This window comes from Fukomys damarensis, unplaced genomic scaffold (genome assembly GCF_012274545.1).
Source record: "Fukomys damarensis isolate Sample0158 unplaced genomic scaffold, DMR_v1.0_HiC HiC_scaffold_16, whole genome shotgun sequence".
NCBI classification, from domain to species: domain Eukaryota; kingdom Metazoa; phylum Chordata; class Mammalia; order Rodentia; family Bathyergidae; genus Fukomys; species Fukomys damarensis.
The window spans coordinates 124,121,300-124,149,254 of NW_022900928.1; the positions used below are offsets into that span (position 1 = coordinate 124,121,300).

The 27,955-nt window shown below is 38.5% G+C and overlaps 1 protein-coding gene across 10 annotated transcripts in view; it reads right to left on the bottom strand.

Moving 5' to 3' along the window:
- The window catches only part of Dock10 (dedicator of cytokinesis 10), a 192,531-nt gene that overhangs the window by 112,766 nt on the left and 51,810 nt on the right, over positions 1 to 27,955 (bottom strand). For all 10 annotated transcript variants that reach the window (XM_010611775.2, XM_010611779.2, XM_010611783.2 and 7 more), the window contains exons 3-4: positions 15,322 to 15,411; positions 4,157 to 4,239 (exon numbers count right to left, since the gene is read on the bottom strand). In XM_010611775.2, coding sequence (XP_010610077.1) covers positions 4,157 to 4,239; positions 15,322 to 15,411 — 173 coding nt within the window. The remainder of the gene's footprint in view (positions 1 to 4,156; positions 4,240 to 15,321; positions 15,412 to 27,955) is intronic.

Here is a 27,955-nt window from a genome sequence, read left to right on the forward strand (position 1 = left end):
CCTGAAATAAACCCGTATGTCTACAGCCATCTGATTCTTGACAAAGGTATGAAAAACATACAATAGAGAAGACAGCCTCTTTAACAAATGATGTTGGGAAAGCTGGATATCTACACGTATAAGATTGAAAGTAGATTTCCATTTCTCATTTTGTACAAAAATCAACTCAAAATGGTGTAAAGGCCTTAATGTAAGACACAAACTATTAGAGGAGGACATAGGGGAAACACTTCAGAATATAAATATAGGGAATCACTTCCTGAACAGAACTCCATTAGTTCAGGAAATAACAGCAAGAATCAACAATGGGATCACTTGAAATTAAAAAGCTTCCACACAGGAAAAGAACAACAGGGTAACAGACGATCCACAGAATGGGAGAAAAATCTTTGCCAGCTCTTTGGACAGAAAGTTAATATCCAGCATATATGAAGAATTTAAAAATTTATACCAAAAGAACAAGTATTCTGATCAATAAATGTGCACATGAACTGAATGTGTACTTCTCCATAGAAGAAGTACAAATAGCCGATCATTATATGAACAAATTTTCAACATCTTTACTCATTAGGGCAATGCAAATCAAAACTACACTGAGATTCCATCTCGCAGTAGTAGAACTGCTGTCATGAAGAATGCAAAAAATAATAAATAGTGGCAAGGATACGAGGGCTTTGCAAAACATACACACTTCTGGTGGAATATGAATTCCGGTAGGTCCTCTGGAAAGACCTCACGAAAGTGAAGGGAGGGTAGCAGAGAAGAGCAAGGGAGTCAAGGGGAAGGAGAAGGAGAAGATGAGCGAGGGTAACGGGGTGGGATATAGTTAAGACACATTGTGAGGATGCATGAAAATGTCACAGTGAAAGCCTGTTATTCTGTATAACTAATACGCACTAATAAGAAAGACCATACACAGAGCAGTATCTGTAGTTATTCACTTTGAATTCTTCCGCCAGGAGCACCGTGTGGTCTCTAAGAGCCTTCTGGATCTGAAGATGAAGGGCTGTTCAGGGACCCTACTTACTGAGCTTGAACCCAATGTGCCCCATCAGTCGCAAGCTGTGAGATTTGGGGCAAGGTGACTTCAGTGCCAAGCTTCCTCTCTACAGTGGGGATAGCGCTTCTTATTTTCGAGGGTTACAGACATTAAACGGGATAATGTCCATGCGGCATCCAGCGATTTCTGACTCGCAGCAGTAAATAAGTGTAAATGTGCTTTTATTTAAAAACATTCTGTTCTAATTCAGTGCAACTAAACCAGTCACACTTTATTTGAATCTGAGTGAAAAACAACCCCGCAGGGCATTCTCTTCTTTATATCTTCTACCAAATTCACAACAGTGAAAAAATTTAATATGTCATATTATCTTTGTATTTTACCCAGTGGATTAATAATCAGTGGCATCATACATTTTTATGCCGCTCAGAGCTCTGAGAACTCCAAGTTTGTTTGTTTTTATTCCTAATGTATGAAGGCTCGGGTTTCACATTCTACCTGGAAATAATCTCTTTCCACTATGAAAACACATTTACAAAACACATTTTACAAAAAATGGGGTTCTTAAGAGTTAAAATAATACATTTTAAAATTAAAAGAATACATTTTGCCTTTTTCACCATTTCAAATTTTTCTTTTGCAGCCTTAGTAACTCATAAAAGAAAATGATCAATTTATTTTTTTAATTGAGTTTATTGATACATTTTAGGTATACAGTGCAGTTACATTCATTATGGGGATCTTGTACCTCTACATGACAAGTCTTGGTTCTCATTTTTTCCCCTTGTCCCTGCCCTCCCTTCACCCCCTCCTCCCTTCCCCATTTACGAACACTTTATTTCCATTTTTTCATTTTCTCATATAGAAAATGATCAATTTAAATTGGTAGCAGACATAGGACTTTTCTAATCCAAATTGATTTACTTCTAATTGCCTCAGAAGAGCCAAATGCATTAATCTGCTTCTTCTATTGATCTAAATATGTGCAATCTGTAAGGAGAAGTGCTTAGCTTTGTAATGTCATTAAAAATAGTTTGGCTATTCAACTTTACAGTCTTCATCATTCTTGCCTGGATATATGCTACAGAGTCATTTTCTAGAACTTCTTGATTTCATTTTGAATATAACTAGTTTATTAAAGTTTCTTATTTTGTGGCAGTCTTAATCTTCCCCTTCTTGGTATCAACTTCCTCTTCTTTTTAGCTAAAGTAAGGGAAATTCTCAACAATATCTTGGCTACTTTCTCATTTCTTCTCATGAAATGACTCCAACCATGCTCTATGAGAATCCCAGTTCAGCAATAATGTTCCAAAACTGTTCTTAACAGACATAGCTTCTCCATCATTTTCACAGAGGAACAATATTTAAATATGTGATATTTTACTCTCCCCCTTATCATGAATATAAGAAAAGATAGAGAGTGTTGGGGGGTAAAACTACCGAAGATCTTGATATACCTAAGACAAAAAATACCGCTGTCTCTGTTGCCTCACTTGATATACGGTCTTCCACAGGCTTGGACACAGCTTCCAAATCGTTACCACTTCCCAGAACTATTTTCAGAAAGGGGAGGTCTCAGCGCTAAAAATACTTTGCTTTTCACTTACACCTAACAAAAATATGTGATTTACACCCAGACATTTAGAATGTAATAATTACTCATGAATTTCCAGGGTGTAGCAGGATCTTCTCAACATGAAGTTAGAAGAGGTTTCTCTCAGGAGTGACCAGAGTCTAAAAGAATGTTCAGAAGTTTGGTAGATATGCAGTGCATAGAAAAAAAGAGGGGATTTTTTTGGGGTAATGTCAGTTTGCACTTTGTGCTAAGCCAACTCCAAGAGCACCGTCCGTCTTCACTTTTTCTTCTATTGTTACCCCTGCAATCCATTCTCCATAAAGTAATTGAAGCCAGTTTTTAAAAGGAGTAAGTCAGATCATGTTTCTCTTCTGTTGAAATTTTCCGAGGCGTTTGGGAATAATTCCTAAGCTCCTCTCCAGTTTAGTGTTCCCTGAGTTCATCTCACCACATTCCTGCTACTGGTAGCTACTAGTGTTCATTGAGATCCAACTGAAATGCCACCTTTGAGAGCCATTCCCTAATTCCCTTCAGATTCTGCACTAAGAAACTGAAGGCAGCACTTCCAAGCATCTGAGTCTACAAAAAAAATGTCTAGAAGCACAGGCAATATTACAAGGTGGAGCATGATTTAATACATGGGTCCATCCAAAAATTAGAACTGATGTTTCACATTGATATTTCACCTGAGCAATGTGTTAATAAGAATCTTACTTTTGCTTAAGTATTTTTGTTTTTTTTCTGGATTATTGGCAACATCTTAGTTTGAAGGACCAGTGAGTTGGCAGGTATTAGTTTGAGACAATTCTTTAAATCTGAGCTACTTGAATCCCATTCAAGATCACTGTACTTTAAAATTTGATAAACACTCAGGTTAGTTACCCAAGAAGTAAATATTGCCAACCTACTATATGCCAGGAACCCTCCCAGGCCTTCAGGAGATTCTGTAGGCAGAAGTCCTTGCCCTTTAGGAGCTCTTACTTAAGTAGGAGAAATAGGCCCTAAATAAATTCCTAGCTTAGTTAAAGTGTTCAGGTGAGCCTCTGTGTCTATGGAGACGGCATTTAAGGAAAAACAGAACAAAGTCACCTTCCTAAAAAATTATGTACCCAAGAGTTAAGGGGAAAATTAGGTGTTTGTCTTCATCTTTGATGTTTCCAGGTAGATGCCATTATGTGGAATTCATTTTCATGACTTTTGATGTCCCAGAACGCAAATACATAAGCAAGTGGCAAGTATGAAAAACTATGAAAAACACTGTCAGCAGCACTCTGGAAAAATCGGGCTATTCTAATCTTTTTGTGACTGCTATTGAAAAGACAGCTCACAAAAGAATCACATAGTGAGAAACAAACTCTAAGACTTTTTTCAATAGTTGAATTAGAGAGTACTTGAACCTCATTCTAAACTTTGGATTCATCAACCATACATCGTTGAACCAAAGACTCTATCTTGACTTTACTTATAAATTCTGCAAAATGTACTGTGGTTACACTTAGCCATAAAGTCATCCCTTGAGCAAAGAACATACGTTTGTTATTTATGCAAAAGTCGAAGGAATATTTACTAGGAGTTCTTACCGGGGTAACTGTCGAATGTCTCCCGAATATTGCTCATATTTGTAGTTTACCACATACCACTGGGAACTATAAAATTTACAAGCCTGCAAAAAAAAAATTATAAAAATATCATTAAAAAATCATCTGTCTTGGCGCAAAGTACTGTGGGTACAGTTCTCATAATTCCCAGCAATGTGTAAGGTTAGTGATTTTAAAGTAGAGAAAGAGGCTAGCACTTGAAAACCGTTTTATACATTTTTCATGAAATAGAAATCTAACCTTTTCTAGATCATTGAAGAAGGAACCATGTAATATATTTATCCTCTTTTACGCCATCAAGGAAAACCTAACTGAGTCGCCCAATGAATCCTACCAGATGTGTTGCTACCCTCAAGAATCATCACTCTTTAGTTCTCCTGGGTAACTGCTCCTATTATCTGACAGTTCACATGACTGAAGAACTTTATTATGTGCATATGGCCCTTTTGTCATAATTTTACCCTCTTCTTGTTTCAGTAGCCAATCCTTTTCTTTTTTAAATTAATTTATTGTTTCATTTTAGGCATACAATATAATGATATTCATCATTGGAAATTTGCACCTTTTCATAGTCGATCTTGGTTCTTAATTTTCCCATCCCCCATCCTCCCTTTAACCCCTCCAACTCTCCCTATTTACAAAGACCTTGTTACCATTTTTTCATATTAATTCTATTGCCTTCTTTCCTTTCCTCTACCTCTCCCACTTCTCCTTCCCTTTTGCCTCTTTTCTTCATATTTTTCCGTTATCCCCACCTTTAACCCTTATTTACACTTTCAGTTTCTCACACTAAAGAAACTATTCGGTATTTACACGTGTGTCCTATTTATTTCACTTAAGAGTATGGCCTCATTGTGCATCCATTTAGCAATAAATGTCTCTAATTTCTCATTTTTTATGGCTCAGTAGTACTCCATTTTAATTTAAAAAAAACATATTTTCTTGATATCAAGTTTCCAGTTGATGGGCAATTTGGCTGCTTGTAAGTTGCAGCTATTACAAATTGTGCTGCTATGAACATGGGTGCACATACATCACTGTGGTATGATTCTTTCAATTCTTTGGAGAAGATTCCCAGAAGGGGAATAGCTGGATCAAATAGAATCTCTAATCCTAGTTCTTTGAGGTATCTCCATGCTGATTTCCACAGTGAGTAAACAATCCTTTTCTTTCTTATGTGCTCACCCTTGTCAGCCTGAAACTAGCTTTTAGTTTTAGTGCATATCTTTTAAGGCACAGCCTTCTCTTTGATCAGTCACAGATTGTATAAAAAGATTTGGGTAAAAGATGAAAGTTAATAACACAAAAATGGCTATCATATTGTGGTACCTGATGGCTGCCTTCATAGTATTTATTGGTGGCAAATATTTTCTGAACACCTACTATGCACCTATTACTGTAATGACCATGGATGGGTTCATAATTGGGAGTTCACTAAATGCCTTTTAAGAACCCCCCCTTTCAGTTGTAAAATTACATGATTCTGGGGGATTAATAAGGCTTATAGTCCTATAAATGAGTATTATTAGAAGACCTTATCCTCCTGCATAAGAGGAAAATATGAACAGCACTAAACTTACTGTGGGAAACAAAGGCCCGTGGCTGTCACTGGAGCGAAGGACAGGCAAGGCACTGAGCTGCTGCAGCGTAGGAAGCATGCTCACTGCCTTTGCAGAAGCAGAAGGACGGAAGGAGTGGCTGATTAGGCATCCTAGACAGGTGGAAAGAGAACACAGGGGCCCAGGCCTGCAGCTCCCAGTGCATGGAGAAGGCAGGAAGAGAGAATGGTAGTTAGGAGCCCTTGGCTGTTTTGCTTCTCTGGTCTTGAATTCAATCAGCACTGAGGTTTTATTTGTTCAGGGAGTGCCCACGCACAAACTAAGGACAAAAAAAGTGAGTGTGGGACAAAAGGAGGAGTAGGAGGATGGTGGCAGGAGTGCAGGACAAATGCAGGCTTTAAAAACAAGTTGAGGTCATGCAAGTTGAAAGCAGAATGATGATTACCAGGGTCTGGGAGGAGGAGGGGAGGTGGGAGGGTGGGGAGAGGTTGATCCATAGGCGCTGTTGCAGTGAGACAGGAGTGAGAAGTTCTGGTGTGACTGTACACTAGGGTGGCCGCACCCAAGTCTGTACTATGTATTTCAAAATATTGGAGAAAAGATTTTGAATATTTTCACCTTCGATGGTGAATATTGGAGAACATGGATGGGTTTACCCTCACCTAAACATTGTACAATGCACATGTGTGTTGAAGCTTCTGGTTACCCCATAAATAAGTACAGTGTTTTTATTTCCATGCATTAGTTTTACAAAAGCAATAAATGGAAAAGTAAAGTAATATCAAAGAATTCTTCTTCCTCTCAAAAACAAAAGCAACACTAATAATGAGGACGACAGCGGCCACGAAACAGATGCATGCAGAGGACAGTGAAATCCAATCCAGGGACTGACACAGACAAGAGTGCTCCGGGGTTGTGAATAAAGCAGCACAGATAGCTAAAGTTAAATGTATTAATTTGCCGGTTCCTGAGCCAATTCTGCAAAATACAGGTTTCTGGAGACAGAAGGAAAATGGAGCCTTATTAGGCGACTTGGATGAAATGTTTTATCCTCATTTTTCACAAAGATGTCAAGGATTCAGAAGAGGAGCATAGAAGCCTCTAGCATCCCAAACTGTGCAGCCAGAATTCCTATTATTATCGTCCCCTCTCAGCCTCCTCCCCTACTTTCCTTTCTCCACCTTGTAGCCATTTTCAAATGAAAGAAAATGTATTTTAAAATGTAAAACCAAAGCACAAAACCCACTGCCTTTGCATTCCTTTTCAATCATGTTCCTGGTACATAGCTTTATGTAGTTCCCCTCTCAGTACACATTTGCATATGAATATTGCTCTATAAATTGATTTAGCATATTCTAGAGAGCTTTACATTTGCTTTATAAATTTTACTTTCAATATGTAGCATAAAATCTTATAGCCCAATTCATTAACCTGGTCATCTAGTATGGAAGATCATTTATTGACTATTTTATTCAACAAATATTCTTGAGCCCTTACTATGTACTCAATTGTTTTAGGTGATGGGAATATAGCAGCAAACAAACGAAAAAAAAATCATGCCTTCTTGGATTTGTAGTGTGATGAAGTCAATACATCCACAAGAAAATAAATCATGTCATATGGTGGAAAAAATAAAGCAGGAGGAGAAGGAGCTCTTTGGGGAAGGGAGATGATTGAAACAGAATGATGAGGGCGAGTCACAAAAGAGATGCCACCTGGACAAAGACAAAGGGGAGGACAGTGCCTCCTTCTTAGGGCTACTTCCAATTTTGTGTCTTTGAAGGAAAAAAAAAAAGGCCCCAGTATATCTACATGCATACGGCTTTCTCAAATACCACCCTGTTTCCGTAATTTTCTTAGGGTAGAATACTCGAAGTAGTTTAAAGATTCTTTTATAAAAATCACCAAACCACTGGAATGATGGGATTAAAAAATAAAAATATTATTTTGCATGTAGAAGGAACTGGAGGTAACCCCGTTGAACGTACTGGCTCCTCATGTGATGTTGGACAAATCATTTTGTTTATTTTGTGTCTCAGATGCAGTTACTGAGCATTCAGAATTCTGGACTGGGTTGGAAAGTTGTGCCACATAATTCCTATCTGTGAAACCTCCTGGTCTGGAGGTTTTTAGTGGGACTTAAATGCTTTGATTTAGGATTCACCCATTACTCATTCCTGCTGTGAATAGTACATCTGTCTAATCATGATAAATATATACTCTTGTGCCCATCCTTCACCATGGGCCACAGGCTTAACTGAATTTGAGATATGTTAATCTTCAAATTCCCTGATCAAAATGAATATGGCACTTCCTTATAATGATAATAAACTTCTGTCATTAATTAGCTATGGCATCAGTACCTTTAAATTTCTTTATCTGTCTGAATAACAACCAACTTCACCAGGATCAAATAAGACAATTCCTGTAAAGCACTTAATCACAGGGCAAGCTCTCAGTAAACACTATCTTTAAAAACATCAGTTTTCTCAGCAGGTTTGACTCAGTCTATAATTCACATTCATAACAAGTTCTAATAGCAACTTGTTTGCCTTGATTCATAAAAGTAGAATTTTGGAGAGAGAAACTAGGTGTCATTATAAAAGACTTATATTTTAATTAAATGACTTCTGAATATATCTGCTAGATTTCATGTATCTGCTGGTGACATTCAGGCTTGGACTATACAATTCTTAAGAATCCTTATAAATCTGGATTTTCTCTGACTATGAGGAAGCCAGTGCATTTACAAACCATTTTTCCTACATCGTTATGGCATTTTGGAAATGTTATGCATAGAAAATTATTCTCTATTCTTTGTTGCAGCCCACACAGTCACTCTAAGAAGATCATTAAAAACTATTATAATTCTGACTACAGCTTTTCTTTGTCTAAAAACTAAGCTGAAATGATCTGTTGCAAATTCGAAGTTGCAGGCCATGCTTGTTATACTAATGCAGTAGCTTTGATCGTCCTTTACTCGCTTCCTAACCCTCAGTACCTGCTTCAAAATAGCAGTTGTAGGTGGAGGCTGGCATGAAGGACTTCAACAGTGAAAACTGAATAATGAACAGCAGCTTGATGAGCCACTTAACTTTTCCAAACAGCAATGATCTAATGCAGATTCTCCTTATTTATTGGGTTTGCTTGTTGAGCATTTATGCTTGCTATCTCTCTCTATTTGTATTTTGACACAAGAAAGCTGGCTAGTCAGTGTGGTCACAGGCCTTGCGCCTTTAGGTATGGTTTCCTAATCTGTGGACAGTATCTTAGTGTTCATGAATGCTCTAGCGTTAGGCATTAAAATTCAAATTCTCAGGTTTCATCTGAGATCCACTGAATCAAAATCTTTGGGCTTTTAAGAGATGGGCAGCACTCTCTACTGGAAGATACACAGATGATTCCAAAGGAAATAAAGAAATGCTGCTGCTCTTTCACCAAGTAGAATCCGTTATTCCACATGAAGAAAAACTAGTCCCGGTCTTTATAACACTGACTAGGAACCCAGAGCCTTTGAGCCTCAGCTTCTTGGACCTAATAATTCATACAGACACAGCCTTTCAAAGGAATGTACCCATTCTATCATGAGGTTTTATTTACAGTGAACATTTTATATATTTGCAGAGAGAATAATCTTCTATATATTCTTTTTCCTTTAGAAAGGACTAAACAACATAATTTGACAGTCCCAAAGAATCTAAATACTTTAGAAAGGAGCAAGCCAATGTACAAGACACCTACAGTACTATAAGGAAAATATTTCATTTTTCCTCTTTCTTTCCTCTTCAGAGCATCATTAGAATCAATTGAAATCATGTTATATACCTGAAATAGCAATTTGGGTTTGGCAATACAATTTGTCCATCTCTTAAAGGGGGTGATTATTAGATTCTGGCTGCAGAGTAATAAGCAGGTAACAGATGGCTTTTTAGATGCAAAATTATTTTTCTTTCTGCCTGTAGAAGTTTATTTAATTATACAGCTTGTTTTTTGCCAGTAAGATTAATGCAGCCACAAAAGGTGTTCATTTGGTCCCTCTATCCCCAATGGGATTCATTTTGTATTTGTAAAATAATGGTGATAATTTTCATGCTCATAACATTATTTATAATGTTTAGGAGTAATTATGGTTATTGTACAAATGTTGATAATAACACGTGATGAAATTAAGTGAATTTAGAAAAATGGTGCATTGAAAGGATGCCGGGATGATTTACTGTCTGCAAGATGTTTCAGAGAGCATGGAGACACTGTTAGCAAGGCCAGCAGCTAGAACATGAGATTGCTTCTGCAAACCAGGATGCAGTGTCACCCAATATATGGGTATTGCAGAGAAAAAGATGAAAGGCACTGAAAACATTTTCCTTCTATTGAATCACAGTGTGCATTACTTTAAAATGCAGCAATTCATTTCTGCAGTATAAAAACAAGTTGGACCATTTTAAAACTTATGCTTATCCTCTCGACAGAAAAGTCAAAATAATGACTTGGGTGGCATCAGCAGTATAAATGTACATATGGTTCAGTTTCAGATATCATGGCACAGTTTTATTTAATGGGTTTTGATTCTCATTCCTGGAAATATTCACTGGTGTGTTGGTGTGCACCTATATTCTAAGTAACTTGGGAAGCTGAGGCAGGAGGAGTGTGAGTTCAAGGCTAACCTGGGTAACATGGCAAGCCCCACTGCAAAAAGTAAAGCATAATAAGTGAGATGGATTAATTAATGGTCAACTTGGAATGCCCAGCTGAACTGAGTCAGTGCGGTTCTTAGCATGGAAGACCCACCTGAGGATTGTTGCCAATGGTATAGAAGGAGAACTGGAGGGGAAGATTGTGGGCTGTTGATTTTCTAGGAGAAGCTTGCTGTGGAGGATGGTTTTCCTGATGTGAACTTGGCTGTTCTTGTCAGAGGAGGAGCTCAGGGCCTCACTGTTGCTGGGAATGGCTGCTGTTCTCCTCAGGGGAGCTCTGATCTTCACTGTGAGCATCACTTCCTGGCTCCAGTATAGACCCCTCAGCCTGGTGACACAATCCCTTCATCCCGCCGGCTCAGGTTTTCTGACTTTCCACCAATGGCCATCGGGCTTTCCTGGTGCGGACAACCATGAATTATCTCTGTGGGGTCCAGGCCCTTGGCTGGATTCTTTGGGTCTCTAGTGTGCATCTAGATCTCTTGCACTCCTCTACACTTGACTTTGTGGGTGAATATTATAATATAATCCTATGAACTATGTGCCCTGTATTAAATCTATTTCCCCTGCAAAACTCTGACTACAACAATAAATAAGTAAATAAACAAATGTTTATATGCTATTAAGTATTTTATATGCACAGAAGTATGTATATGCAATGTAGAATAGGATGCTATAGACCAAGTATCAAACATAAGTAAAAAGCATTTTTAAACACTTTGAAGTTCAGAGTAGCCTGAAGTGTGATTGACAATCTTTGTTGATTGTGAATTCAGAGTGAACCCAAACATTTGGTTTCTCTTTTCAAAATACTGTATGTTCTTTCAAGGCAATTGAACAAACTGTAAAATTAGACTTTCATTAAGGACACCTGTGCCTGATGTGAGACTATACACTCAATTTCCCAGCCAGATTTCACCAGTTGGGACATGAATAAGGAACACAACTAACACACCTTGGTGATATTTTGATCTAATCAGCCTTCTCATGTAAGATGCACAACCTCCATTATTATTCAATGCAATCAAAATGGATTCATTTTTGTTCTTATGCACCAAGGTCTCTGGCTTATACATCTGAGTATTTATCTAATGCTAAATGTTTTAAGATGATTTTCATTGTAGAGAAGGAGGAGCCAATTTAGAGTGGAAAGCCTTTTCATATTATGAAACAAAACTATTACTGTAGTAAATTTTTTTTTCTCATTGAGTTTATTGGTACTTTTTATTGGTACAGTTACACTCATCATTGGGATCTTGTACTTTCACATGACAGGTCTTGGTTCTCATTTTTCCCCCCTTACCCCTGCCCTCCCTTCACCACCCTCTCCTCCCTTCCCTTTTTACAAATACTTTATTTCCATTTTCTCATATTTTTTCTTTTCCTTTATTTCCTTTCCCCTACCCTTCCCACTTCCCCTACATCTTTAGCCTTTTTCTTCCTATTTCACATTTCAATTACACCATTAGGATCTCATGTACAGTTATAGTTTTTCACACCAGAGAAACTGTTTATTGTAGGGATTTTTAATGAATAGACAACAAACTTCTTCAGAGTTGTGCATGTGAAACATAACCATTTTGTTTCCAATGTTTTCCCCAGTATTTTTTCTGGAGCATTTTATTCCAATGCCACTAAAACTAAATGCATTTGAATTTATCTTAATAATCTTTTGTACATTTATTGCCTTTAGTGGTAACATTTAGTGCAAAAAGATTTGGAGTTAATCATTTGTTCTGGCCATGATAAGACTATAACACTGGCGAAGACGAGGCTAAATATAGAAGAGGCTAAATATGGCAAAATAGCATATATTGATGTCTCAGTTTTTCCACTAAGTTTTTGAGGTCATAAGATAACATGGCTTTACTTATAAATTTCTCTCTTAAAAGGTAAAAACAAAATGAAAATGCTGTAATGTTCCACAAGATCTTCATCAGTAAATTAAGAGCCTCATTTAAAAACAAAAACTCACAAAAAGTCTTTTTATTGATACTGTTTATATTAAAAAAGGATGTGATTTCTTCCTCAAATTTGGAGGTTTTTTTTTTTGGTACTGGGGATCGAATTCTGGTCCTTGCACTTGCGAGACAGGTGGTCGAACCACTGAGCAAAATCCCCTGCCCATGGAGCATTTTTATAACTGCATTTTGTCAACATTCTTCAGGAATTAAAACTGATGTCCTATCACAGGAGAGAGTTCCATAGTGAGAAGTACCAGGCCCACTGCATTCCGATCTCACTCTCATAAATGTTTTCAAACTTCATTTACTGTTCAACATTTCAGAATCAGGAAACAATATTAATTTTTACATAATTTATTTATATTTGCAACCCATCAGTTGAAAGAGATTCTTATTTCTGGGTAGGGCCTGAGGGTGCATTATTCTGCATGTGTGATTTAAAAATTTGCATACAGTACACTAAACAAAGGCATTCTGGGTGGCAGTCCAAAATTAAATGTAAAGTACATAAACTTATTTTAACTGTGAAAATAACAAAAGAATTTCCCTGTATTTCTTTGAGTCAAGGTAAATTTCATGCTGATTAGACACAGCTTTTACTGACTACTTACTTTTTACCCGATACACGTCTAAGCCATTTACTTGTTCTAATCACATAAATATGCTGCATCATTAAGTTCATCACCTTTAAATAATGAGGAAACCATGTCATAGGAAGATTAAAAAACTTGCTCAGCTAATATGGTACAGCCGGGAACACACAGACCCCTGTCCGGACCCCTGCCATCTAGCCTAAGCCCCCAGGCCCTGGCCCTCAGTGCTAGCTGACACGTGGTGCCTGGATCTCCTGACCTTCTGCAAGGAACACTTTTCCCAGCTGCACTCTAACAACTGCACTGTAGTTTTTGCCCAGGTAATGCTGACGTTGGACCATAGCTCAAGAAACATGGGCTGCACTTTTGAAACTAGATTAAACCAGCATTAATATGAATTCATTGATGTCTGCAGGATTTTTGTAGAAACATGTTTACTTTACCTTGGCTGATGTAATAGAAAGTCTTTTGGCATCCAACCTGTGCTAAATCGTTCAGTGGCTCCTTGCAGAGTGAAAAGGACAAATGTCATGGTTGCTAGGCAGCAAATTGGCGAGAATCTAGTTTAAACATGTCCAGTTCCATAAAATTTTGAGTTCTCTCACACCTCACTCTGCAGTCACAATTCTGAGCCTCTTGTGAAGGGCAGGAGACTTTTTAAAACATCTCAAATACCTTCATATTTTTATGGTGTTTAGGTAAAATTAACCATATCTCCCTCTTCTGTTTATCTGCTATTAATTCTCCTTCCTATCTATTAAATGGGAAGTTGCTTCCCACACAAAAGATAGGCTTCTTTCAAATCCACCAAAACACTTCAGTTATGCTAAAACAAACTCATCACTGAAACAAAGTGTACAGAAATATTTGTGAGCACTCTGTGACATAGGTATTATAACCTAGGCATTTTACAGCCTAGAAAACAAGCTCAATATGATCAACTAATTTGCCTAAGATCACAGAGCACCAGAAATAAGGTTCTGCCCTTTCTGACCCATACTCCACATCATTACCTATTTTTTTTTTTTTTTTTTTTTTTTTTTTTTTTTTTTGGTACTGGGATCAAACTTGGGTCCTTGTGCTTGCAAGGCAGGAGGCAGCACCACTGAGCTAAATCCCCAGCCCTTTTACCTACTTTTTTGTGTGATCTTTTGATAAATTTCTTCAAGCAATGTACTTAATAGCCTGACATGGTGAGGGTATTTCTACTCTTCACAAGAGAATACGTCCTTTATTTTGACAAGCTATTAACCTTTTTATCTCAGTTTCTTTATTCTCATATAACACCATTAATAATTCTAATGCCACGATTCTAATGATAAAAAACAGCAACACTTGGAAAAGAACAACTTGGAAGTATTTATCTGATCTTCATGATGGCTTAACATCGACATCTATAACCATTTAAAAAATACTTTCTAACACTTCCGGGGAAAATAAGCCTACTCCCACCGGGGGACTGAGCAATTAAAGGGATCTGTAAATAGGATGCAGATTTCTTGAGCAAAACTTCTATAGCAAAATTTCCATTTTAATACACACAAAGGGTAATATAAAGCTAAGCCTCAGACTACTAATGAAAACTGAACTCTTGGTTAACCATGTTTTTATGCAAAAAACAAGAAGAGGAAGCAGAAAATTGGGAGATACAGTAGCTCAGGAGGAAACAAGGCCTAGGGACCATTTCAGCCAAGTAGGTGAGAAACACCAAAAACTTAGCAAAGATGCTAAGTTGCTCTGACAACAAAGCCCTTCCAGCTGATGGGAGCCAGCTTTGCCACAACAGTAGAATGACAGGAAGTGAGGAAAAAAATAAGAACTTCAAGAATGGAAGTCTCTCTTTAATTGTGACACAAAATACTTGGTAAGTACAGAGGTATGGGAACTAAGGAGATACAGAAACCTCATTTTAAAATAAAGTCAAATTATCTGTGTCTACAAATGTACATGCACATAGGCATACGCAGTGATTATGTTGTCTTTATCAAGACAGCGCTAAGTTACTGTGGCAAGAAAGAATTCAGAGTTCAAATACAGGTTCCAAATTAGAAAGAGTGAGTTTCCAAGAAGAAAATAAATAAATACAAACAGAACCGAAACCAAATAGAAAACACAAATCAAATTTAAGAAGAGTAAATGTAGGTGAAAACTTCAAGGTTCCATAGAATATTTGCAATAAAAGTTGGAAGACTTCATGATTTGAAACAGGGCACAAGCCAGTTTCACATACTCAAAGTATGGGGAATTCTCCAGAGGTGATACTAACTGTAAATTGCATGAAGAACTCCCCGGGGGAAAGTAGTTTTCTAAAATAACAGATGGAAGCATCATATTTACCTCTTTCACCAGCAAATTTTCTGCTTTGCGCTCTGCGTCTTCCGGCACTGTTGAGTATAATGTTCGGATATCCCAAGACACGGTAGCTGTCTGAGAAAAACAAGGAAAAGAAGCTGAGCTACCAACTTAATGTCCTGAGCAGACCACGACATGAAAAACACAATCAGAAGCTACTTTAGTTCTTAGCACTGAACGATAATGACACAGAGAAACTTTGTCATTCTTACCAATTTAATCTCTATGAAGGAAGATCCTAACACTTTTCTGATTCCACTACTAGCATCATTGCACTTTCTGTTTTATCAGTGTACCTTATAATTGCAAGCTCATTTTCTTTTCCTGCAGAAAACAAAAATTAGGGTGTCTATATATATCTAGATTTTATGTTTTTCTATTGAGATATTTTTTTTTAATTTTATTGAATTTATTGGTACATTTTAGGGATACAGTACAGTTACATTCATTGTTGGGATAATGTACCTCTACATGGCAAGTCTTGATTCTCATTTTTTCCCCTTACCTCTGCCCTCCCTTCACCCCCTTATTGAGATATTTTTTAATTGTTGCTGTTCATGTTCAAATAAATTTGAAACAATGACAAAACTTACAAAATGAGTGTTTAATCCTATTGTAAATAATCTCTTTAATAGCCACAAGGCAAGCAGCCCCTTTTAGAATCTGTGTGTGTGTGTGTGTGTGTGTGTGTGTGTGTGTGTGTGTGTGTATGCATAGCAACAAGCTAGATGAAGCAATGTTCAGTAAATTTAGTCTTTAAAGCAAATGGGTCATGTTTTTAACATCCTTACTTTTGTAGAAATAAGCAAAATATTTTTCAACTTCCGTACTGTGGTGGTGTGACTAATGGTCAACTTGTAATGCCCAGCTGAACTGAATCAGTGTGGTCTGGGTGTGGAGGATCCACCTGAAGATTGTTACCAATAGCCATAAAAGAGAATCGGTGGGGAAGATCTTGGCCTGTTCGTTTTCTCGAAGAAGCTTGCCATGGATGGTTTTCGTGATGTGACCTAGGCTGTTCTTGTTGGAGGCGGAGCTCAGGGCCTCACTGTCACTGGGAATGGCTGCTGTTTTCATCAAGGGAGCTCTGATCTTCACCGTGAGCATCACTTCCTGGCTCCAATGTCGATCCCTCAGCTCGGTGGCACAAATCCTTCATCCCACCAGCATAGGTTTTCTGGGTTCTACCACTGGTCTTTGGGCCCTCCAGGTACAGATCCTCAATACAGACAAGCATGAGACATTGTAGTGGGCTCTAAGCCTTTAGCTGGACTGTGGGGGGAAACTTCTGGGATCTAGGCCCTCAGCTGAATCCTTTGGGCTTCTAGCAAGTGGTTAATCTCTTGCACTCCTGTGCATTTGACTTTTTGGGTAATTATCATAAAATAATCTTAGAAATTATGTGTCCTGTATGTAATGTATTCTCTTGCCAAATTCTGCTGACTACAACACATGCTAAACAAATATGGACATACCTACACAGATGTATAAAGTGCTTAAGACAACTACAATACAATTTCATAGGATGCTTCCTCTTTATATCTTGAATTCCATCAAGCTAGTGAGGAGTATGATTTACCCTACAGTGCTTAGGATCATCAGCTGTCAGCTTCCATTAGTCTGGACATCTTGGTGCATCCATGGGTGCTAAGGGAAGAATCTGTACTCTCCATGGTACCAGTCATTTAATATCCAACTTTCATCAAAGCACATTCATCAGGATTTCTAAAGCACAAACAAAGGTTCATTTAAATTGATCCAGATGGGGTGCATTTTCTAGAGTAATTGTCGGAACAGGTGAGAATCTCAAAACCATTGTTAGTTTTAGATGAGATGGGCAGGGGATGGATGGGTGAAGGAATCTAATCTTGAGTTCACAGCCAGATCAGCCACCGAGGGTGGCATCACTCCCATCATTTCTTTTCCTTCAGTCCTCAACTCACTCCTGACATGAGCTCCATGAGGGCAAGAAATATTGTCTCTTTTGTTTACTCTTACAATTTTAGGGCCATGCTTTGTGCTTCAGTAATGTTTTAGTGACACTGAGTGTGCACGAGTATTTGTCTATTGTGAGGATATGTGTGTGTGTGTGTGTGTGTGTGTGTGTGTGATTTGTATATGAGCATGTATGGTATGGAACAGGTGTGGTAGAGTGTACATGTATGTCTGTGTGAGCACTGGAAGTGGGGTATGTGATTACGCATTGAGTGTGTGTTGCATTTGAGCATTCAGTGTGTGTGGTAGATGAATATGTGTAAGTGTGTCATGTGCATGTCTGCATATGTGAACACACATGATGCATTAATGTGCCCGTGTGAGTGTGTCCGTGCATGACATGCATGTTATAAAACATGGGATTGGACACCGCCAAAGAGGAAGATCGTCATGTGAAACTAACAAGACTGGAGAATGAAAAAATGATGAGAACAACTATGTTCCAGGTAAATCCTATAGTGAGAATAAATGCTCATCTTAAGTCACAGCTGTAGGCTGAGCTCCCTGGCCACTGCATCTTCACTAGGATTTGACTGCAGGCTGTGGCTATAAATTCAAAAAAGGACACACAGATGGAACAAGTGTAGATACATGGATGGATGGAGGAGTGGCTATTTTCCGTGTAAAGAATAACAGAACCAATTTAGATATCATTTAGATTTTACATGTGTAATTCATTTTAACTTCCTCCTTCAAGTTACCTCCTTTGTGGTACTCACAGTGTTGCAAGGAAATCAGTAAATTAGCTCTGTTGAAAGTTCGGTGTAGAAAACTAAGAACCATGCCTAGACTGAGCTTTGGGCATTATGGCTGAATTTCAGTTATCTGGTGATGACTCTGTTTATTGTTAAGATAGATAATTTAAGATGCACCATGTTACTTGTGTGGCTTCCATGGAATATTTCCTATTATAATCCATTAGATTATAATAATTATAATTATAAAGGAAACATTAGTTTTTCTAATCTAATACAAAATTTGCTGTATTACCATCACTGCTTTATAATAAAATTTTTATACATAAAATATTCAAGATTTTCCTTTTTCCTTTGTTTACCTAAAACATCCCATTGGACTCTTCTCTTTGAAAAAAATAGCTGCTCTAGAATACTCCAAGTCTGATGGAGAATACAGTAACATGAATCCCAGTAAAGCTTGGAGATATATTATAAACCTATTGATCCATTAAGATAATGAAATAGAGTTAATATCTAAATAATAAATTTCACTAGTGTGGATTAGGCTTTTAGGAACAGCAGTCAAATGACTACTTGATTAGAGATGTCCTAGAGTAACAACAGGCCCCCCAAATATAAGCCAGTTCTCATACACAATACACTGACAAGAAATTCATTCAGCTGGGGCTTTGAAAACTGCCACATTACATGTACAATGCCTTAAGTGGTTTCATCTCTGATCAAGATGCAATTTTGACTCTACCAATAAGATAATTACACAGTAGTTTAAATATTCTCATGAAATCCTGTGATACATCTGGAACATTGCTTTACCATATGTATTGAGTTACCGCACAACTAATATCTTGGGGAAAATACACAATGAATAAGAAAGAATGTATGCATAACACATCCTTATAAAACACTATTGATCTCAGTTAAATACAAGTTATGAATACCGGAATAACTGGAAAAGCACAAGTCCTCCATAAAGTTTCAGCTTCAATAATGGTTGCACTCTTCCACTTATTTTAGACTTTTAATGTCTCTCTATTGAAGCAAAAATATATAAAAGTATAAAATTCCTATTTTAAGGGTATTAATATGGTTACAAAGAATTTCTGTTCTGAGAAATAGATGCTTTCAGACCACTACAAATTGCTTCTTTGGCCACAACAGACTTCCTGTTTTTTTTTTTTTTTTTGTTTTTTTTAAATAGAACCTCTGGCTGACCATTAGTAAGGCTCAATAGCATGAAACAGATCTGAAACTGTTCTGGAACTCAGCCAAGCTCCTGTTGCAATGGTAAAAGTTGTGTAAGGTGCTTACTGTCCAGAGATCCAGCATTTAGAAACAAAAGCCATCACAGAGTGATGCATACAGGCTGGTGTTTCCAATTTCAGGTCCGTAATACTCAGACATCTTTGACTTCAGCTCAAAACTTTCTGGCCCTTCTACGGTGTAGTGAGCAGTCTTTGTGGTTTGGTTGCAGTCACCATTCTGCTAGCTAAAATGAACACAGAAGACTTCAATGCAAGCACACGGGGCCATTTCTGAATTGGTCAAAGGCTACTGTCAAAGACCAAGGCTGCTGTTCCCGTCCTTGGGTTGAGAGAGCTTCCTCTGACAGTATTGTAGGCCATAGTGGTTCAGAGAGGGAGACAGAAATGACAGTGTTTGAGGTAACCAGTTACCAAGGTGAGAAGCCAACAGTTTAACAATGGAAACTATAAACTCTCATTTCAGGATCAACTATGGCCTATGCACCTGCCTAGAAAGTGACCTTCACCTAAACTCACCAGACTAAGGCACTGACTTTGCCTTTTATTCTATCAGATGAGTCACTTATATTAGCTGCTTAAAAAACATTTTAAGTATATTCAGAAAAGTACTGCTATGATTTTATCATTTGTTTTTCAAATATATGAGAGTATCACTTTAGTATCTTCATCGTGTCTTAAAGCAAAGACCCTTGTTGTTTTGTTAAAAACTGGAAAATACCTGAACAAGAGCAATTATGCATAATTATCATGATCTGGTCAAGTCAAGCACAGGGAATTTGCCATCACGGTATTTAGATATAAAAGCAAGAAGGAAGTTCAAGCTGTTTTACCATTGGAATGGCAAACTACTGAGAAAATCATTTCACTTCTTTTTGTGTGTGTGTGTGACTCATTTTATCATCTCCAAAATGATTCTCAGTTCCTCTAAGGAGGTGAACAAAAACATTCCTTTAAAAAAAAAAAATATATATATATATATATAGTTTTAATTGTACACACTGGTGGAGTATGGCATGATAATTTTATACTTGTACACAGTGCATAGTGATGAAATCAGGCCTATTAACATTTCTATCTCCTTTATTAGCTAGAAATTTGATTAACTGCATCCTATGTATGAAAACGCTTGAGCGTTGATGAGAACAAAAGTGCTCCAGTAATATGACGTGTGTAGTACACTCAGGGTCTGTCCTCTGAACTTGACTATTCACAAGGGCCCCAGGAAGAAGCCCGTCTGGGACAGACACAGCCCCAGGAAGAGCAGTGGGCCTCAGACAACAGCCACCCCCACCTGCACCCTCCACACCTTCTCTGGTGGCTGCCCATCTTCCTTCTCCCAAACTGGCCTCAAGCCTGCCAGGCCTTAACTCAGGCTCTTACACTCCTCAGAAAATAATTTTACACCCTTTCTTTCCAAATCTCAGATTTTATATAGGTGTCAGATCCTTGTGGATGTGTTTTTATGTTTTTTTTGTATATCCTATTTCTGAACATGCATACCATCCTATCCTAATAACTAGAAAACCCTCTTCTTAAAAAATAAGAGCATTATTAAGATAGAATCTATATGCCATAAAATTTACCACTCTATAGAATGCAGTAGTTTTGAACAGATTCAGAGTTGTGCAACCACAATCACCATTTAATTTTAGAACATTTTAATCAGTCCCCAAAGAAATCTATCTGCTATCAGTAGCTCTGCATTTTCCCTTCTCCCCACCCCTTGGCAACCACTAATGTGTTTTCTGTCTCTATAGATTTGCCTATTTTTGATGTGCTTCATAAAAGGAATTAAATCCTCTCTGGTCTTCTGTGACTAGCTTCTTTCACTTAGCACAATGTACTCAGGTTCCCCCAGATTGTATCATTCATTGGTGTTTATTGCTTATTATTATATTATATTATTATGCCACATTTTGTTTATTCATTCACCAGTTGATGGACATTTGGGTTGTTTCCATTTTGGGGCTATGCTACTCTGAACACCCATGTACAAGTCTTTATACGGACATACCTTTCCTGATGAAATTGAGCACACATCACACCTCTACAGTTTCTCACTGACAACGAAGTAAGCAGCTCGGGCTGCATCACTACACTAGTGCTTTTCTATCCTTCCTTATGGGCCTTAGGGAGTTAATGTTTCCCCCAAGGTGTGCACTTTCTTTTTGCCATGATGCTCAAAGCATGCCAATTAGATAGAAATGAATAGCAAAAATGAAGACCCTTATTTTAGATCTCCTTTCTCATGGCTGCTCTACCTCCTCGGTCAAGAGCTTTCCCTATGTTAGCTTTATTAGCTTGTAAATGGGAGGAATATTACAACTTAGAAAGAATCTAACTCAACAAAGGCTATTACTTTGCTTTTAAATTGCAATTACAGTGTTCCTCCTTGAACATTAGGAGCCATTGAAAGCCTGCTTTTCAGGCTCGGAAGCCAAAGATTAAAATATGTTGAAATTCCTTTAAAAAGCTACATAAGCTGTGCTTCAGAAGAAAAAGAAAGCCTGTGACCTTTCTGCTTTGCAATTAAAAACGTATTAAAATTTTTCTGCTTCATCTCCTAGAATGACCCACGTGGTTAAATCTGGAAGTCCCCAAATACTGCTTGGTTTTTATAGCTAAAAGCCTACCATGGAAAGAGCAAGCCATGGTATGTTACAAAATCTACCATTCACTCAGTTTTAATAGTGACACTGACAAATGTAGGACTCATGGGAGAGCTCTGGAACACCGACCCTCAACAGATGTGAAGACACACTTGGAAGACACAACGTTACTATCTTGACAGGCTGCTCGAATCATGTGATACAGAACGTGAGCTTTGAAGGTGGTACTGCCCACTGGCAGAAGTCCAACTGTGGAACTGTAAGCACTGCTTCTTACTCACTTTGTCATCCTTGAAATACCCATTTAGCTCATCAAAGGTGGTCCATGAAACTAAATTGAGACAGAGGAGTTTTATAGGTGTGGGTGCTATCCAAAAACAAAGGGCACTGTTCAGTATTCCCAGCTTTCAGGCCTCTGAAACTTTCTCACTTAAAGGTTTTGTACCTCTCAGAAATGATTCTACCTCTGGCTTTCTGCATCTTTTGCACAGCAAGAAACTCACTTCTTGCTTCCTCATCTTTTGTTCTGCTATTTTATATCAGCTTCTACTTCAATGGAATCATTCAGCAACATGATTCACTGGGTCCTTGAAATGGTTCTTTCTTTCCTTTCTTTCCTTAACTACTTCACTGAGTCACACTTTGATAACTAAATGCTGTACTTTTGTTGGTGTTAAGTTTCTGTTCCCACCATCTTCAGAAAGAAAAATGAGAAAAACAAGAGTAACAAACACAATGATGGAAGGAGTATGTGGTTTTGGAATGAATGGGTTAGCAAACGAATAAATGCTCTTCAAAGTTTATCACTATAATGCAAGTATGGCAGAAATTTGTACAGCCTGGCCTCACAACCCATGTACCAGGGGAAGAAATACCATGTTCTGTACCAAGATAAAAGAAGATGCTTCTCTTTCAGCACCTTGACCTGGGCGAATATTTTCATTCAATGTTCAACCCCCTTTATTGAATGCCTACGAAACAGACAGTGCACTTAGTACTTGACATACACATATGGACTATTTTCTCCCTTACCTGGTAACAGAGAGCAAATGAACAGAAAACAAGTAACAGAAAGCAAGTGAGTGAGCTCTCTGAAATATCACAGGGAGGAAGCTAATCTGTGCTGGTCACAGGAATGCACCAGGCATCATAATTGGTAGAGTGAGCTGTGGGAAGTTCTCAGCTGTTTTTAAAGATGATATATTGAATTGTATTTAAGAGGAATATACCATGTTAATAATTACATTCTCCTCATCAAGTAAAATCAATTGTTCAATTGCTTTACTCTTAGGACTTTCTATTTTGTATTACACCACAGTTTTTTTTAAAATTTTATCATTACGTGTTACTGAAATATAATGAATACAGTTACACAGAGAGTTGGTATTTGTACACATTTGAATCATTTTTGGAGTGGCCTTTTGGCTGCTCAAAACATTGGAATAATCTAAGTTATGTTCTAAAATAATACTATGTTTATGAGAGGTAATTCGTGAATATTAATTTTCCACCTGCTGTTTGCCTAGTGCTGCTTTAGTTACCGGAACTCTCAAAATAATCAAGACAGAAGACATCCCCATCTTAGTGGATGCTGTAATCTAGGACAAGAAACAGGTGACAGAGGAGTTAAAAAAAAAGTAAAAAAATAAAAAAAGAAAGCAACCAGTCTTTCCAGGCAGTAACAGGCAGGGCAATGTGATGGAGTAACAGTGGGCACATGTGTAGGAACACAGGGATGTGTCTTTGAGGAGGTGACATCTGAACTAAATCATGAATGAAACACAGGAGCATGGCACGCAAAGTGAACAGCACCTACAGAGAAGACGAGCTTGGCAAGTGTAGAGAACACAAGGAATTCAGGTATTCTTTGTGGATCCAGAGGCCAGGGTTAGGAGGCAAGGGCTCAGCGTTCCTCAGGAGCCCATGACTAGAACAACAAAGATCTGGATTTGCTTCTCCAGACCATGGGAAGCCTCCAGAAAGTTTTAAGCAGCAATGTAGCATTATCTGACTTACATTTCTAAATGTTTCCTCAGAGAACTGTATGCAAATGAATCAAAGCAGGTCAAGGGAGGAGGCAGGAAGACTTGTTAGAAGGACCTTTTGGAGGTGCCTAAGCCAAAAATGGTGGTAACCTGGGCCAGCAGAGCAAATAGGGAAAAACCTTCTACTGTCTATATTTTAATAAAAGAATAATCTCCGTTTTGGTTTTGCAAGTGTCAAATACAGCTCTGTTTCTTGGTATTTCTTACCATAGCACTTTCTGCAACCTCATTTTTTCATTCATATCAGGGCACAAGATCCTAAAACACAAAGTTCTTGCTTTCCTTGTCACTCTTCCTTGTCTAGGAAGTGCTGTTCTATATCCAGCACCTCGTGGGTGTTGAATAAATATTGATTAAACAAGCCGGGTAATGAATCATGTCTGTTTCAAGTGTGGGTGCTTGGAAACGTGGAAACAGAGGAGTGAGCTGTAGTCTCCCATCTTCAGAGTGAAGGTGGATTACCAACACTGGAGGGGCGGTGCGGTGTTTGGAACAGCTCTCCCCTTTCATCTTGCAATCCTTTGGGAATGGCATGGTCGTTCTATTACCACTTCCCACTGGCTGAGTGGAGACTATCCACACACACACATTCCAGAGACTCCTTACCCAGTGCTCAAGGAGAAGCCAAGGATGTGATGCACTTTCTAGGCACACAAATGCTTGCTGCGGAGCCCTAAACTGTGACACAGGAAGGTTGTGGGTGAACAGATAGTGTCAGAAAAAAATTTACAGACATGTCTATACTCCACAAAAAGGGATGAGAGGGAAAATTAAAACCAATGCAGTTGTACTGTATGGCAGGGGTCAGTCCACTTTTTCTGCAAAGGGTCAGAGTTAAATCTTTTAGGGCTGTATCTCTGCTATAGCTAATGCAACTCTGTCACATGTGTCCAGAAAGCAGTCTTGGGTGAATGACCGGACACTGGTGTTCAGACAAAATGTTGCGTGTGGAGGCAGAATTTGAAAATTATTTTCAAGTGTTATGAGATACTAGTTTCTTTCTGTGAACTATTTAAAAACACAATAATTCTTATTCATGGGACATACAAATATAGGCAGAAGGCTAATCAGGGGTCCTCATTTACCAATTCATACTCTGTACAGTAAGAAAGAGGTAGAAAAATGTGTCTGAATATTATTAAAAAACTGGCAGTTTTGTGCATGTGTAATATTAGACACATTTCTTCATCAGTAGCTTAATGCAAATTAAAATTCAGTGATTCGTAGGATGTGACTTTCTGATAATAGGGATTAGGTGGCATCAAATATTTCTCAAGCTCTGCCATTTGGGAGCTACTCTCCCAGCTGCCCCCGGGGCTTCCTCTAAACCCTGTGACAAGTTTTCCATACAGAGGGCAGATGAGCTGTTACTATTACACCAGGTCATTTGTTCCCCTTGAAATACTCCATGACTTGCCACTTACATGTAAAATAAGATGCAATTAGAGTCATTCATAGGAAAATGGATACATATTGAGGATATACTCCTAAGTGAAATAAGTAAGTCACACATATGTAAATACCGAATAGTTTCTCTGGTGTGAATAAACTGTAACAGTACATTATATCCTAATGCTATAACGGACATTGCAAAATAGGAAGAAAGGGACTAAAGCTGTAGGGAAAGTGGGAAGGGTAGGGGAAAGGTAATAAGGGAAAAGAAAAAATAGGAGAAAATGGAAATAAAATATTTGTAAAAAGGGAAGGGAGGAGAGGATGGTGAAGGGAGGGCAGGGGTAAGGGGAAAAAAATGAAACCAAGACCTGTCATGTAAAGGTACAAGATCCCAGTAATGAATGTAGCTGTACTGTATACCTAAAATGTGCCAATAAACTCAGTGAGGAAAAATAAATAAAATAAGATGCAAATGCCCAATTTTGTCCTTGCTCCATCTGATCTGTGACCATTCCCCCTGCCCAGTCATCTCAGTTTTCCACTGGAGAGCTCTCTGCGATGTGGCACCAGCCATTGCTCAGCCTGAAACAGCTCTTCCCCTGTTGGTAGCATGGCTGGTCCTCCTGAGGAGTCTGGAACTCACCTCGAATGTCGCCTCATCGGGGGCTGTGCTGAACCACCCAGCCTAACGCAGTTCTTCCCCGCCCCGTCAGTTTCCATCACATTCCCTGGGTTTATTTCCATCCTGGAACTGCTCTGTATCTGACTCGCCTTGCCAATTAATTTGCTAAACTTAGTTTCAAAATGAAATCTCCAGGAGAACCAGGCAATTTCCGGCTAAGCACAGCTGTATTGCCATTCTTAGACTCACGCCTAACATGCAGCATATACACATTGTGTATTTGTTAAACTAACAAGGAAAGGAAATAGAGGTGTGCGCCCTAGCATGGTAGTTTTAGAATTGTGGTAGTATTTTACTCCAGTGGAGAATGAGGGAGAAAGTATAGGGCAGTTGGGGTGGGAGTGGGAAAGACTTCATACAGCTTTAAAAACAGAACAGGGACTAGATCTTAAAGACTTGGGCTATGTTAGGGCATTTGCAGTTCATTTTGAAGGCGAAGAGGAGTCACAGAAGGATTTTTTAGTGGGCACAGAATGAAATAATTTACTGTATTGATGGAGTGTTCAGATTGGGAAAATATCGCCATATATCATTATAGGCTCTCTCTATACCACTGAAGATGGCATTGGTCAAATGGTAATCAGAGAAAATTCTTAACTTCAGTGATCATGGAAACATGGCAAACATTGAAATCACATTTAGTACAAAATCTGTCTCCGCCTATAATTATCTACTTTCTTTTTGAGCTGGGGGTCCTTGGGGCAGCACCTGACATACGTCTGAATGAAAGAACTAGATAGATGCTCCAAGTTTCATGATTTTTGGTGTTGTCAGACAAAGGCTCTTTGGTAGGCCTATTTTTCAGGCCACACTGTAAAAGTGAGGATGTGGAATTAAAAAAATGAAATAAAAGAGTGTTTGACTTCATGCTTCAAGTTCAAACTCTCGTGGCCTGCCTAATCCAACCACGGAAATGAGATTTCTATTGAGATAAACCTGTCTCAAAATGTGCCAGTGTAAGGTGGAAGCCATCTAAACATTCGAAAAACAGGTTGGAAGAATTATTTTTCTTACATATAAATCTGCCTGCTTTCTTCCATTATTCTTTGTACTTGGAACACAAAAGCATTAACTTCCCTGTGCTTTCTTTGTCATGATTCCACAGAGGAAGGTGAAAAAAAATTAACCCTAGAGAAGCCAGTAATAAAATCTTCCACAAAGATGAGGGCACAACCCAAGGTGGAGGCTGCTGGAGGCCAGTGAGGGCCCCAGATCAGGCTTGTTTGAACAGGCTTGTTTTGCAGTTATCCCCAAGCCACCTTTTCACCTATTACAGGATGGCAAAGTTTGTGCAATCTGAGACTTCCTTTCTTCTAGGGAAGAAAATAGAAACAGGAAGTTACCAACTGCCCATGGAGGTCTCTATTTGCATAGTCACATATTCATGAACAATTTTAAAATGTTTAAGGTGATCACACACAGCTTACTGAATGTTTGTGCCCATCGTCCACACACGCATTGTTTCTGCTTCCAAATGAGTATCTTTTTTCTTCACTGTCTCTTTACTTCCTCAGAAGCATTCTCTGATCTGTGCATTGTGCCTCGTCCTCAGTTTACCTTTATTTGCTCTTGAACCTCAACATCTTCTAATAAAGGCCAGTCATGGGAAAAGTTTACTTTTAAGAACTACATCCATCTTTTATGCCAAAAGAGTCTGGCTTTTGACACTGGTTGGCTTCAGCTGCTTGGAAGCTTTTAGTTAGAAACAGCCTGAGAGAAGAAATGGTCTGAGTCCAGGGAAAGCAGCGGTTAGACACATGGATGCTGGCAGGGACAAGAATGCCAAGTGGCACCAGGCAGCATTCTGCACTACTCCCAACCCCTGTGGCCACTGTTTCACTGAGCCTCCACTCTTCCCACTTGCGGAGGCTCAAGGACACATCCTTCTGCTGGAGATAGGCTCCGGCCACAGCAGCGTGGCACATGGCAGGTG